This window comes from Colossoma macropomum, unplaced genomic scaffold (assembly GCF_904425465.1).
Source record: "Colossoma macropomum unplaced genomic scaffold, Colossoma_macropomum, whole genome shotgun sequence".
In the NCBI taxonomy this organism is placed as follows: domain Eukaryota; kingdom Metazoa; phylum Chordata; class Actinopteri; order Characiformes; family Serrasalmidae; genus Colossoma; species Colossoma macropomum.
In genome coordinates, this window is record NW_023494804.1 from 6529989 (window position 1) to 6545606 (window position 15618).

The 15618-nt window shown below is 39.4% G+C and overlaps 1 protein-coding gene across 1 annotated transcript in view; it reads left to right on the forward strand.

Annotated features, from left to right (window-relative positions):
- LOC118824808 (ran-binding protein 3-like) overlaps window positions 1-15618 on the forward strand; it is a 29171-nt gene that overhangs the window by 8692 nt on the left and 4861 nt on the right. Inside the window, exons 2-12 of the mRNA XM_036595224.1 lie at window positions 7040-7098; window positions 7185-7209; window positions 7314-7379; window positions 9046-9108; window positions 9844-9909; window positions 11275-11372; window positions 11901-11998; window positions 13120-13198; window positions 13307-13400; window positions 14248-14369; window positions 15331-15451. Of these exons, the coding sequence (XP_036451117.1) occupies window positions 7040-7098; window positions 7185-7209; window positions 7314-7379; window positions 9046-9108; window positions 9844-9909; window positions 11275-11372; window positions 11901-11998; window positions 13120-13198; window positions 13307-13400; window positions 14248-14369; window positions 15331-15451 (891 nt within the window). The remainder of the gene's footprint in view (window positions 1-7039; window positions 7099-7184; window positions 7210-7313; window positions 7380-9045; window positions 9109-9843; window positions 9910-11274; window positions 11373-11900; window positions 11999-13119; window positions 13199-13306; window positions 13401-14247; window positions 14370-15330; window positions 15452-15618) is intronic.

The following is a 15618-nucleotide window of genomic DNA, read 5'->3' on the forward strand; positions in this document are numbered from 1 at the left end:
ATAGCACCGAGTTGTCTTCTCCCAGTTTTTCAGATCTGAATCAAGAGTAGTGCTTGATTTTCTCCTCTCTCTCAAAGATGAAAGCTTTAAGTGCTGTTTATTTGATGGGGACAGTTTTGGTGTCTACCAGGTCTTCCAGGTGGTTGTTAGGAGTCCCATTTACTCTGTATCTTAGAATCATTTTTTTGAACTCCAGTTTTGGAAACTATTTTTTTTTCACTTATTTTCTTTTGACTTTCCTCTTTTTTAGGCAAACAACTTCTATCAAACCTTCTGAAAAATTAATATCTTACTTAATGTCTGTCTGACATTGATGTACACTTCTTTGCAAAAAATGGGCCATGGCCAAAGTTAACAACAAATCAGTTGTCAGTAAATTAGCAAGAATTAAGCAAATAGATAAAGTAACTGAATGGGAGCTTTTTCCTTTGATTTCTTAACAGAAAGTAGACCTAATATTGTTCCACTCAGAATTGACGGCTTCAAACCAAGCTTGTTTGTGAGACCAAATATTCTGTATATCGCTTAACCCCTTGAGGTCCGCGAATGTGCCTGTGTGTCAAATTCAATGTTTATATATTTGTTTTCATCTTTGCGATAATACAGCACAGAAATACAGTTCAATTCCTGAATCTGTAGAGTCTGCCTTTCAATTCCATCTTATCGTGACTCACATCCGGAGTTATGAGCCTATGAAGAGGGGCTGAGATCCACGTCATCTCACCACTCACCACTGTAACTGGTGGATTTGTTTGTCTGTCTACATTTTGTGTGTAACTGACCAATGGACACTCAGGAAATCACTAAGGACTGACCCATCATGCCGGAAACCCTTCATTCCTAATGCAGCAGTTTTGGAAAGTAACAACGAAGATAACAGAGAATTTTGATATGAAACATGTAACATACATAGTATCATGTTATATGTAAGTGCTTTTAAAGGCAAATTTAAGAAGACATGCAAAAATTTAGAAAATGCCCTCAGACCCCAGAGGGAATCTGGACACTGACAAGGCCAAAACCATCGGTAAAAAAAGTTTTTTTTTCCGGTACGGGAGTGTAGTATTTGTCCAATCACTGCCTTTGTTGTAGTCAGAAACAGTCACTGTCTTTGTTTGAGTCAGAAACAGACTGGACACAGGACCTTCTGTCTCATCCTCCCCAAAACCATGCTTGTAAAACTGTTTTGCCTGTCATATAACAAAGTAATCTATTTTTGCGACAGGAAAACTGCTGTTGAGCATATTGACATGTTCTGCTTCTGCTTTTATAACTCAATGAGAGTTGATATTCGGCTCCACTTGCAGACTGTAAAATCCAGATGACTATTTGTTTTTCCAAGAATTCTGCACTTAAATACCCAATCAGTATTGTTTATAGACCAAAGTTACATGTAAACAGATTTGTGTGGATCTGTTAAATCTGTATAAGTTAATAAAACAGGATTCCAAGAAAGAGCTCTAAATCAAAGTCAGCCACACTCTTAAAAATACTCGCTCTGTGATGCCATAGATAAACCACTTTTGGTTGTCTGCAAAACCTTTTAATGGACTGTCCTTTAGAGAACCAGTTTTGTTGGTGTTGGAGTCTAAAGAATCTCTACATAATCTAAAGTTTCTAGGTGTAGAAGCTTTACGTTTTCTTTACCTTCCTTAAACCTTGCCTTTAACATTCATCCATCTCTGTTCAAATTTGGTTCTGTGGAGAACGGAAAGGTTTTTCTTTGGCAGTAGAGCTCTTTGTGGTACCTTTATTTAAAGACTGCTGTAGTTTAATAATGACCACACTGAAATCTGACTGGAACGAATAAAGCAAAGATAGCATTTTCTTTCATAGCCAATCTGCTATGAAAAGCATAAACGGCCTAAAACTGATCAATTTCTAAGTCATAAATGGAGCTGATACATGGCTGTAATGGTAATAATTAGTTATACATGGTAATTTATTGCATAATTTGACCTGCACCTAAAATCAGAATTGACTTTTAAGATCTTGTTAGTTTATGTATCTGGTCATATTAAGTACAACTCATCATCATTTAAAACACAAAATTCATTTTTCTGATTTCTGATGACATCATCGTGCACCAGCGGGTGGGGAAAAATAAAAGTGACCAATTATATCATTTGTCAGTAGTCTCTAGAGTGATACTTTCTGTTTTAAATACAAGGAAACCCCCCTTTTGGTGTATCTTGAAGGTGGGTGGAACTTTTGAAAAACTACAACTGCTTCAGGTATAATTTTAGGGTTAGGGTTATTAATATGTTTCTCTTTTCCTTAGCTGGTGAATGCAGAAGGAAAGGCAGATAGCTAATGTTTCCGCTAAGAAGCTGAATATCTTAGCTGTATTATTGTAGTAACTGTCTTCAAATCATTTTTATAATGGAGAGAATAGATCAGACCAGGGGTCACAAGGTCTACAACACAAATGTAGCCATTTTATTTACTGTCCAAAACCACCACTGAAGCCACATGCAACCTTCTTCTGAGTGTTTATATGTAAAATAGTGGTAAATCTGAAAGAAATAGTTTCCTTTAGGTACTATTTTGCCTTACAGTGCCCTTCTTGTACTCCTCCGCTATTAATGGATTTTTAAAAATATAGTTTAGCATGAAAACTGTATCCATTTACATTATTTTTGTCCATTTACATTATTTTTTTGTTATCCACTTTGGAATTTGATCACCACTCAATGGAGAGAATGTATTCAAACACAGATACTCGAACATGGAAGCTCAATGACTCATCAGATGAGAAGCACAATAAGTTGAAGTTAGCAATGTTGCTACTTAGCTGTCTGGATACCTTACCTCCATTTTGGCTTCTTTTCTGTGGTTAAAATGGTTTAAAAAATGTCTCTGGCATTGATTTTCCACTGAATAAAGATTGTAACACTGGTTTCTTTATGATTTTGTTCAAAAACTGAGGTAAGAGGTAGGCTACTGCTAGTTTGGTTGTATTTGTTAGCATGTAGGCAGAGATGTTACAGAGGAGACTGGTCACTGGTTGAAATGTGAATGGAAAAACTCGTAATGTTCAACATGGCGTCTGTTTGCGGAGAAAGTCCTGTCTTTCAAGAAAAACAGCCAATCAAGTACGCAGCACGTAGTGCAGTAGCCAGAATGACACGGAAAAACACGGCTGCGTCCCAGTTGTGTACTACACACTAATACTATACAGTATATACTGTGTACTAATCTTAATAGTATGAGCTCAACAGGTTAGTACTCAAAATATGAATTAATTCATTCTTACTAACAGGAAGTGACAAACTGTTGCTATGACAACGCACATCATAGCAAGCTAGACTCTGAAGGCTAGCTAACAAATTAACGTGAGTTCACAAACAAGTGTCTTACAGAAGCGCTAACAAATGAAAACATTAGTAGTATCACATTCGTTTTTTTACAGAATATTTTACAAATTTGGGCTGAACTTATACACCATTTCTGGTCCCGCTACCACCGCAGCTGCTCTCACGTCGCTGTCCGCCATTTTTCCAGACGCGAGAAGCTCCTCCGTTTCCGTTTCCCATTGGATTGTGGAACAATAGTGTCCATCAGTACTATACTCAAAAATCGACTGGTTCTAAGTATGCATTGTGGATTTTTGAGTATACTCAACTTTGACACATACTGCATACTCAAACACTAGTTAGTATTAGTATTAAGTGCATAATTGGGACGCAGCGCCTGTTTCTAGTGTAGTTACTGAGCCAAACGCTACAAACCATTTATAAGGTTTTTGTCAGATTTTACCAGTGATTTCAAATGGTTTTGAAACAATATTTTGACCTTCAGTTTCGAGGTTTTTTCATCTGTCCCTGTTGAAAGAGATCAGAGCCTGGTCTTGTATGGCTGGAAAAACTGCTCAGCAGCGTTGCAAAAATGGCCGCTGAGTGAACGGACCAGGCTAGCGGTCAGGATTGGTTGGTCGTATGATGTTTTTCTGGGAATCCTCTCAAACCAATGAGGCTGAGGGATTATAATATAAAAACTCTAGAGATTTTTCTCATGTTTTTAGTGAAAAATCTGCCTTCTTTTGCTCACTTTTACCAAAGGTGCCGATGATTTTTCAGGGCACTACTGTGTGCAGTGCATGCTAATTGAGCTCTGCCGTTAAACGGATCTCTTTTCATTGAGAGTTATGTAACATGCAGCCTTTAAAATCACAGGATAGAGAGTAAAGTGTGCCAAACAGAGACAATGCACTCACTCTCTGCTGTCAGCTCCAGTGTAAATTTATCACCGAACACATGGTGCTCTGCTTTGAAACTCAAAGCAGGGGTCGCTCTCTCCAGGGACAAACAGTGTATTCGAAATATGTGACGTTGAGATGAAGAGAAAGAACTGGCCAATGCCAAAAGGAGGTGTGCGAACAGTCAATGCCCTACTTTGACGAAAATAGCACATCAGTGGAAGTCGCTTGAAGAACACTCGCTGGACGGTGTGGAATTTGATTATGTAATTCTAAGCAAGGCGGGTTAAAGTTTGAGTCATTCAGATGTCTTAAAGCTGATGTTCTGCCATATATTGTGTTTATCTGTGTGCATGTATTGGTGCCACCTAAGAACCCTAAGTTTTTAATTCAACAATGTGTAACAATTTAAAGACATGACAAAAACTTAACTGCAAACACTGTAAAAATATATATTTTAACTTAAACTGCTGAGTTTTTAAAAAGAGTTTCTGCATAATTCAATGGTTGACACGTAAATAAAGTCATTCAGAGTGGTTTGGTGTGAAATGGTTCATTATAGAGATTCAGATTTCTTTTTTATAGTGGTGGTGATAGGAACCAGAGGTTGTCATGTCTACAACACAAATATAGCCATTTTTTTTACTATCTAAAACCGCCAGTGAATCTATATGTGACCGTCTTGTGAGTATTTATATGTAAAATTGTGTTAAATCTAAGAAAAACTGATTTCTTTAGGTACTATTTTGCCATACAACACTCTGCTTGTACTCTTCCACTATTAATGGATTTTAAAAAATACATTTTAGGATAAAACCTGTATCCATTTACATTTTTCTGCATTTACATTATTTTTTGTTATTATCCGCCTTGGAATTTGATCACCACTTTTAAAATATGATGAATGCTTACTGTTATTCAGATTGTTTAGTCATTTTGCAATCTTCAGTGGCTCCATTCATCATTCCAGACACGTAAATTTCTTTATTTTTATTTATAGTTTCAGCAACTGGATCTATATTATTGAACACATTGATTCTAAACTGCACTTCTCTGCACAGCATGTCTTGTACTTAATGTGTAAGATCTTTATTATCCTTGATATGCAAGTATAAACAGTTAACCCATTTTCATATGACAAACATTGATCCATCTCTTCATTCCCACATGGGACATTTACAGGGCACTTTCAATATGTCCCTAACAGGGCCCGATGTGTCTACACTGCACCTGGGTGTTGGGGAGTGATTTGTGGGTTAGCTTTCTCGTAAAACAATGAAACATCGTGGGTGGGTGGCTGGGTGTACTTTGGCACGAGGTGCTTGAACAGTAGCAGCATACTGATTGGACGTCCGGCGAGTGGAACCTCACTACTAGTCCACACGGATAATGCGATTTGAAATGAAGTGTGAACCCTGAGCAGCTTTCCTTAGGAAAGGTCAGAAGCAGGATTATCTACATCACTGCAGCTCAGAGCCCCCCATGACGCATCGCTTTGTCATGTACACTCATCTCATAGGCAGCGTTTGTCCCGAAGCGAGCAATAACCATCTCATCCTTGCCTGTCTTGTCAGTTGAATAACTAATGTCAGTGGTTCAGTGCTGCCCTCTTCAATAGTCCAGCTTTGCCTAGGGCTGAAAGATTCATTGGTTTTATATCGAAATGGCAATTTGAAAGAGTGCAATTGAGCAACATGGTGATATTTCATCGTTAACGTGGTAAATTATGTCACAACGTAGTGTCAGGACTCAAAGAACACTGACTAACAACATGTTTTATTACGATCATCAATCATTAGGCCTTTTCTGAATGGCCTAAAAAAGGAGTAAAGGAACGCTCCAGTGCTTTTTAACCTATTGTCTTTGGACACAACCATTTTTCTGTTCTATTTCTAAGTGCAAACGATATGCATCAAAATTATTGTCTGTGGTAATCAGCTATACACTACAGATGGCTCTGATAGAGAACAGGTTGAAAAATGTTGGAGTATTCCCTTAAAAAGCTGTCAAACAGAAGCTCTAATTTGGGTGTGATGATAACTGGCGGTTTATTATTAGTCTGCAGACAGGCCTGAGCCGGGATTAGCTTGGCCCAGGGCCAAGTGGTGCGTCTGCGTCCTGGCTCGCACTCCCAGGGGTCCGGTCTTCACCTCTGCCAAGGTGGGCCGTTCCTTATAGGCGACATGCGAAAGGCCTCGGGGTTGCGTAAGGCCCGCTGGAACTGAAGACTCCATTCATTCAGCAGACGAGTGGGCCAGGACTTTTCACAGCTCTGAGAAGTAGCATGCTGGCTCCAGTTTTGGCCTCCTCTGCTGGATCTCCAAGCAGGGCACTGATTCAAAGCCTCTGCTGCACTTTAAAGGCTCCAAATCAAGAGGAAAAAAACTTTTTTTAAATAAAAGAGTTTGATGTACTATGTAACTGTTAAAAGTTTCTTTCACCTCCCAGTCCATCAGAAGGGGAAGTAAGCTTTGATCATGGTTGTGATGTCACAACTATGAATGCATTAACATGTGACCACCTATTCAGCCTACAGCAGTTTAGCCCCACCTATTCACAATGAAGTGATGCAGATTATCGTTACTTCATGCAATAGGCTACTGGCTGAGAAGAAAAGAGTGTGAAATTGCTGTAATCAAGTCTTACTTTTCAACAATAATAATTTAGGGCTAGTTTCCCGGACATAGACTAAGCCTAGTAGGCTAAATTGCAGTGCAAATGGTGAATCACTGTAGGAAATACGTTTTAGCCCAGGCTTAGGTTTAATCTGGCTCTGGGAAACAGGCCCACAGTGTTTAGTTAATGGCAAGTTGTATGTGAAATCCTGTTTTTCTGTTTCAGACAAACCAGTACTCGCTCCACCGTTGTTCATCTTTCAGAGGATGATGGCTCCAGGGAAGGTAAGCACTGTGAACCAACAGAAAAACACATTCCCTCAGTTTGTCTTAGTGAGGCTCAACCAACCTTCTGTATCTCTGTTCTTCAGAGGAGAGCCGAGGAAGAAGGACATGGTAAGCCTCGCTTTGGCTCCACTAAAGCTTTACTACAGGTACTGCAATTAAGTCTGTCTTACGTGGCTGCAAAGTTTTAGTTGTGGGTTCTGTCTGTTCTGTAGGAGCTGGAGTAAACAAACGCGTCAGATCCATCACCTATCCCTCCTTGCTCAGTCGGACCAGAAAAGGTGCGAGTTTAACCTCTTAAACTACAACTATTATTCAGATGTTCATCATAACCCTGCTGAAAAAGGATTAAAACCTAATAGTTTTGCTTACTAATATGAATTGGCTAAATGGTTGCCAATAGAGACCACTAATTTCCTGTGGAATACATTTAGATCCCATTAGGAAACCATCCAGTGCATTTACAATCAGCCATTGTTCATCTGTTTAACCATTAGGATCCTTTTTATTGTGATGTCTACCCATTTAAAAAGCCAAAACATATTACAAAACCCATTAGGAACTAGCAGAAACAGTGGTTTATATGGGTTTTTTCAGCAGGGAGGACTTATTCAGTCACTGCACTCTTAAAAAATTGCTTCTTGAAAGGTTTTTTAGTAAAGGGAATGATTCTATTTAGAACCATGAGTTCTATATAGAACCATTTCATGCTTAAATGGTTCTGCATGGTGAAATGGTTCCTCAGATTAGGGGTTGCAAGACTTAAGGTTTTTAAGGTCAACAGTTATTTGATGAAAGTCGATTTGATGTCGAAAAATCGCTGATGAGGTCATGAATAAAACCACAAGGGAATGCTTTGGCTCAACTTTGAATATCTGACTCCATGAGAAAGACTGGATCGTATTGCTAGACCTCAAGGAACCAGAGATACAGACCCTGGAATCTCGCTAATTTATATCCGACTTAGGCGCACCCTAGGCGGCCTTGCTGATACGCTCGCCTGCCAGAGAAATTTAGAGTGCTGTAGCTCAGCAAAATTAGAGGAACTTACTTCAAACTTATCAGGATTATAGGGCATTATGCTCCCTTGCCAATAACACTTGACTTTGTATTGCAGTCTTCGGGAAGCCAGAGTTAAGAACATTCAATATCTGATATTTGAAGCACTGTAGATCGGCGAAGACATGATAGACTGAAAGGCAAACTCCACATGTCAGTAGAACATGAAGTGCCCTTTCCTTGAACACATTACTTGCCTTCAGGAAACCCCAAAATCACCAGCCTCCTCACCTGTTGTCTTCTCTGAGGCGTCCATGTTGCTATAGAAATAATCCCGTGATCAGCGACTAGTCGACATCAAGCTTAAAGCATCGAGCAGTAAAGTTGACAGTTTGACTAGTCTGTGCAACCCCTACTTCAGATGGATGAAGAATGTGTTGTATATGGTTCTTTAACTTTTTACAATTGGTGCTATAAAGCACCAAAAAGGGTTCTGCTATTGTTAAAAGCTTGACATTGTTCTACATAGAACAGACTTGTCTATGTGGCTTGGATGCAGAAAACTGTGTAATTTAGATGCTGTCTTAAGCTTTAAGGGGGGAAATTAAACCTAGTAACAAAGAGCTTGTGAACTGCCTGTAGATGAGTTAGGCCAATCGGAGGCAACCGAACCTCCATGTGTTGTGACATCACAACCACAACTCACTGGCAGTCTGGCCTATTGCATTCAGAGTTTGAGCCTAAAGCCAGAAAATGTTGATATTCTGGTCTTCTTGGCAAAAAAATCAATTAATAAGATAATCACAATTTAAATCACCGTCGCAACATTAGCGAGACAATCGCAATTACATATTTTCCCCAAAATTGTTCAGCAGTCCTAGTTTCATCTAGTGACAAGTCTCTAGTAGTCAAAACAAGACCAATCATGTTCTTTTTGTCTCCCAACAGGCCCCTACGATGGCATTAGGCGAGTGCGATCAACTTCTCTATCCTTCCCACCACCTTTACCTGGTAAACAAGCTCTTTCTCTCTCTCTCTCTCTCTCTCTCTCTCTCTCTCATCTCAGCTCAGAAATGTAAATCCATGCCCCAGGTACTTCTACCGCTCAGTAGTTTGGAACCTGATGTACTGACAGAGGTGCAGTGCTTACGTACCTTTATTTAGGTCAAAACCTCTTACTAATCCTTTCTGGTTCAATCAGGCCGGGCCTCAAGGCCTTCAGCCCCGGCTTCTGTTTCAGAGCCTGAAGCAGCGCAGGCCTCACCTGCTGCACACAAATCACCCCACTGCCCTTTGGTCAGGCCAGCGGGGCCTGTTCATCAGGCTGTATTTTCTAAGCTTGGCACACCCCAGCAAAAGTGGGTCACGGCCGAGAAGTTTCCTCCGCTATCACTATAAACAGCAGCGCTAGCATTTTAGCTCGAAAAGCGCTTGAGATTTTTGAGCCAAAGTGAAGATTTTGCCAGATTTTTTTGTTGTTTTTCTTTTACATGAAGATACTATGTTTCTCACAGTGCAACCATAGTTTAACTGAATAGTTGTTTACATCACACTCCACCCAGTAAATTATGATACTTCACCAGTCACGAGTTTTCTTGAGGCAAACAAACTTCAGAAAAATAATGTTTTTGAGAGCAGACTTACACTGAGGGTTTTTCAAACCACTTATTTGAGGGTTTTGCCCCTTAATCGTTAAATGGAAAGTACATGAAATGTAACCATTATTTTTCCTGCTTTAATTCACAGTCTCAAGGTCGAACATGTTTATGCCTTCAAACTTGAACAACATGAACAAGGTCTCCACTACCGCAGGTTAGTATCCGTTCCCTGTGCTCATTTCGGATTACACAGATTTGCGGTACACCTTTAAAGGGGAATTCCGCTGTTTTTTCAGAATGCCTGCAGAATTTAAGCATTAAAACATACATAAAGTAATTCAGAGCGGTTTGATGTGAAATGGTTCATAGTAGAGAAACTTACCAACTCTGATTTCTTTACAGTGGTGGTGATAGGAACCAGGTGTCACAATGTCTACAACACAAATATAGCCATTTTATTTACTATCTAAAACCACCAGTGGACCTACACCTGTCTACTGAGTTTTTTTGCACAATGTTGATGATAGTAAAACAGCAATAAATCTGAAAAAAATCGTCTTGCATGTTCCCCTCCTCCATTAAAAATACATTTTAGGCCAAAATCTTCTCAAAATATGCATTGTTAATGATGGTAAAATACAGTGTGATTAAAAAAGATTTATTTCACTTGTAAATCATTACAGAACAATGCAGTAAATTGTAATTGGTTCAAATGAGCATAAAGTTCATTATGTAATTTTAACAAGTGCTCAATATGAACCTCCTCCAGCTGTACGGACAACATCAACACCATAGTCAGATTCATCCCATACTCGATTAAGCATGTTGGGTGTCACTGTACTCACGGCTCTTTCAGTGCGATTTCAGAGATCATCCAGTGTTGTGGAACCAACGACGAACGCTCTGAGCTGCTGGAGGTTCACTGCCCACGAAAATCACGTTGCACAGTTATGACGGATTCACTCTCATTGAAGTGGAGAACGCAGAACACTTTAAGCTCAGGGGTCTCCATCTCCTCGCAGATTGAAGGGATCATCTTCCAGTGACAGTCAGAAACTCTATGACCCCCTCTTTCAATTGGTATGTGATTGCTTCCTAGGCGCCTCACGATTGTAAAAATATGGCGCTTTGAAATTAATTTGAAAATTAATCTTTTTGAATGACCCTGTATATAACATGTGGAAAAATCTAAAAAAATTTGTTTTTTTGGGACTATTTTGCCTTGCAGCGCTCTGCATGTAACCCTCCGCCATGAATGGATTTTAAAAATGAATTTTAATCTTATCTCAAAGCTATCATAAAACAATGTCTCAAACATCAGGAATTGCCTGTTATACCTTTCTGTGAGGGAGCTTTTAGAGACTTTCCAGACGTCTGGTTCCTATCACCACCACTGTGAACAATTCTGACTCTGTCAGTTTCTTGCATTACATAACTTTAAAAAGTTTCTCGTGTGAAAAGCTCTTTAGGAAACCAAAACTGGTTCTTCTCTCCAAAGAACCCTTTCTGTTCAGGAGTGACTTTCACACAACATCAATGCAGAAGGTAAATGATTGAGCTCTTCCTCTTCTGCTTGCAGCGTCTCCTCAAGTTAAGGTGAAGCGGACAGTATTAAAGCCGTCTCTCCTAATAGCTCCTGGGCCCTGGAGCACCCATGACGTGCCTCATCTCAGACAGGTATTGCGCAAACTGAGCCCTGGCTGAATATCCACATTTTAGTGTCAAGGGTACTTTTGTCTTGCATGTTTAACAGAGTGGGCAGCTTGTGGCTCCTGTAAATTGAAGACAGCTTTTCTCATGAATGTTCCTGTCTGCTGTGAAAAGATTTATAAACTATAATAGAGTCATTTTAATAGCTTGCTTGAACATATTTGGCCCAATTATTGTCATCGTAAATTCCATGAAAAATCATTTATACAAACTGCCAATTTTGTTAGCTTTGTGCTATTTAAGGTCTATTTGCACAGGAATAAAGTGTTCCAAGTAGAGAACAAAGCACTTCTGTAGATCGCTCTGGATAATAGCCTCTGCCAAATACCATAAACGTAAATGTGCTTCTTACTGGTTTTACTAGTATACACCTTTCACCGCTTCCCATTCTTTTCAGGAGACTTGCTTTCAGTCTTAGTTCAAGTTCAGTCTTAGAAGTTGGTTGCATTATCTGTTTCTCACTATTTCACACAGTTTTTGTACCTGATTTTATAGGTTACACTTAACACAGATGAGGAAATCTCCAGAGTTACTATAGACTTCCCACCCTCAACCGACGTGCTGGAGCAGCGGACACTACCCCAGGACAGCAGGTCAGGATACATTACACTGTTAAAGGTGCCGTGTGTAAGATTTAGTGGCATCTAGTAATGAGGTTGTAGATTGCAACCAACTGAATCCCCTACCAATCATGCTTCTTCTTTCTACGTCTTCTAACTAATGCTATAGCGCCACCAAATTCAAGCTGCACTTCAACATAAAAACACGAAAGGCACTCTCTAGAGCCAGCGTTTGATTCGTCTCTTGTGGGCTACTGTAGAAACATGGCGGCGGAAGAAGACCCACTCGCTATGTAGATATGAAGGGCTCATGCTAAGCTAACGAAAACACAATCATAGCTACAGGTCATTATACACTAATGAAATCATGGTTTTGTAAACAATATTCCATTTCTGCTAATAGATCACCCTGAATCTTACACACTGCACCTTTAAACAGGTGCTATTTTTATTTTTTGTTTATTTATTTGCAATTTGAATCTTTTTAATTTATTGGAGTAACAAAATTGATTTGGTGATTTGGTGGTTTTATTGAGTGGCCCATATCCTGTGTTTTTCTTGTATTTATTTAATACACATGACCATTTTCTAACCTCTCTTAGTTTTTGTTACTGTGACTTTAAGACTGATATCTGTAAATTAGGTCTGTTCTGATTGTCTGAAACGCTCCTTATAACTTCAGCATGAATGGGTGGTGCTAAACCACTGTAGGCTGAATTGGTAGATATACGTTAATGCATTGGTTTTGGTGACATCACAAAAACAGTGAATGCCAAAACAGGCTGTTTTTGCAGCACAGTTTGCATATATGGACTGTATAGATAAAGTGTAGTGTTTTGAAACTTTAGTGGTGTTTAAATACTACATCAAACTCTTCTTTCACAAAAGCAAGGAAAACTTCATATGGGCCGTTCAATGCAACAGTGACATCTACTAACATTGATGGATTCATTACATGTGGAAGATCATTTGTAATGATTTGTACTCATGTTTTAAAGGCAAACATGTTCAAAATGGGGTCATTTTTGTCCTTTGCCATCCGGGACAAAGTAGAAAAGTTACATGCTGATCCTAGAATCTATCTATACATGACTGGGCTCTTGAACTCAGGACGAAATGTGTGAGAATGATCTGGTTATCTTGCTCTTTTGCAGAAGCCTCCTGGAAACAGATTCAGCCATCACTGGCCACATCCAGTTTGTGTTTGGAGAGAATATGAGTGAGAGGGTTCTGGTAAGTATCACTTTATCCAAGCTGGATCTACGTCTTATGAGCTCTGCTGTAGTTCATTTTCTTGGCATTTGGCGATTATTTCCGAAGTAACTGGGTTTTCTCTCCCAGAGTCCACAGAAGAGTCCGTGCAGTGAGGACATGTCCGATACAGACTGCAGCTCTACTGACTCAGATTCGTCCAGTTCTGAGGCCTCTAATAAAAGTAAGTCATGTAAATAGATCAGGGGCCAATACTAACTTTCCCTGAGATCAACATGGTCTTCTTCTGCATTCAGTGCAGATTAAAAGTACATTTCACAGATTTTCTTCTCATTTCTACATAATTAAGTCATTAAGATGTAAACAAAGTCATTCAGAGTGGTTTGATGTGAAATTTGAAGTGTTCACAGAATTGTTCACAGTGGTGGTGATAGGAACCAGACGTCTGAAGTGTTTAATGCCTCTGAAAGCTTCCTTGCATAAAGTGTGATTACATGAAATAGCTACAAATACGATGTTTAGACCAATATTTTAATACAGTTTTGAGAAGATTTCGGCCTGAAATGTGTTTTTAATGGAGGAGGGGTACATGCAAGATGATTTAAGGAAAAATAGTCCCCACTAAAACCTTTTTTCCAGATTTACTGCTGTTTTACCATCATCAGCATTGCACATAAAACTCAGAAGACACCTTTGGGTTCACTGGTGGTTTTGGATAGTGAATAAAATGGCTATATTTGCATTGTAGGCATTGCAACCCCTGGTTCCTATCACCACCACAGTAAAGAAATCAAAGTTGACAGTAAACCATTTCACATTAAACCACTGAAAGATCTCAACCACTAATTCATGCAGAAATTTTGAGAAATCTGTGGATAGAACTAGCTACAGTACCTCTGTTGGGCTTGAGAGGCTGACTGTTTTGTACCTTAAGTAAGCCTGAGCGTTTCTCCATACAGTCATTCAACTGAATTCCACAGCTTTGTGACCTGCCTAGTGGCTGAATATGTTGAGTGAAGGATTTATCTCAGCTATATGGTATTTGACTGCAAAAACTGTTTTTTTTCTAGTGACTGTCCGAAGTTCGCTGTGGGAGTCGGCAGCAGCTTACACTGCCGCATGCAAGAGGCGCTGCTTACTCAAGCGAGTCCGGGTCTTCACCGGAGAGGAAAATGAGAGCAACGTTGTCCAGGTCTGAAAAATGCCTTTTTACTGTGTTTACATATTACAGCCAAACATATTCAAGACACCTATAGACGGGTGTTAAACTAGAGGAAAAAACAATGTGAAGTATCTTAGAAAGGTGTTGGGCCACCGTGAGCCACCAGAACTGCTTCAGGATACATTAGTAAAGATTGTACAAGTCTCTGCAACTGTACTGGAGAGGTGGAAGACCATCTTTCCAAAAGTTGGTGTTTTGATGATGGTGGTGGAGAGCACTAACGCATCGCTCCAAAATCTCCCCACGTTCAGTTAAATTGAGATCTGTTGACTGTATAGGCTAAAGCACAAGATTTCAAACCATTCAGTGGCCCCTCCTGCCCTGCAGTTGGGGGTGTTGTCTTCTTGGAAGAGACCTGAAAAGTGACTCTTTGTCTGGTGTTTTGCTGGACAGCTTTTTAATCACTATTCCTCTTTTTCTCATTAAAGATTAAAATTAAATTTTTCTATTCCTCATTAAAGTTAAATGTAACATTTTAGATTTTGACACTGCATTGAAGGCCTATTTAGTGTTTTTATTTTGTTTGCTTGTTTGTTTTTTCTGCCTTTTTGGTCTTTCAGCCAAAAAGTGTTTTTTTTTGCCATTTTCAACTAAAAATCTATTTTGCTGCATCCTTATTTCTCAAAGTGAGGCTCATCAAAGACTTTTCACGAGTAATATATTACAGCAAATCACCACAAACCAATAAAATCTTTCATTTCATTTGACACACTGTATTGTGTTGGCAAATTCATTGTTAAAAATATGAAATACATAATTGTAAATGGACTCAATTGTGAAAGATTTCTTGGAACTTTACAAAAAATCACTGCTTGCTTCTATACTTTTGGCCAGTAGTGGAAGTTGTTCTAAATTGCCTGCGAATGAAAATGAAGCGTACGTGTTCTGAATGTTCTCTCTCTCTCTCTCTCTCTCTCTCTCTCTCTCTCAGCTGACGTGTAAGCTGTTTGTTTTGGAGAGGGGAACACAGTCGTGGAGTGAGAGGGGGAGAGGGGTGTTAAGACTAAACGACTTGGAAACTGGAACTAAAGGCTGCTTGCAGTCTAGAATGGGTAAGGCAGGAGAGACTCTGGCACCGCCTGGCAAAACTGTACTGGGTTCTGCTGTGTCTTGTGTAGTCTTGCAAGTCTTTCAAAAACAAGCATTCCAAGCAATTTTAGCATTTCTATTGGCCCAGTCATTGCAACATCAATACACAATATAACGGACAGTAGAGGAA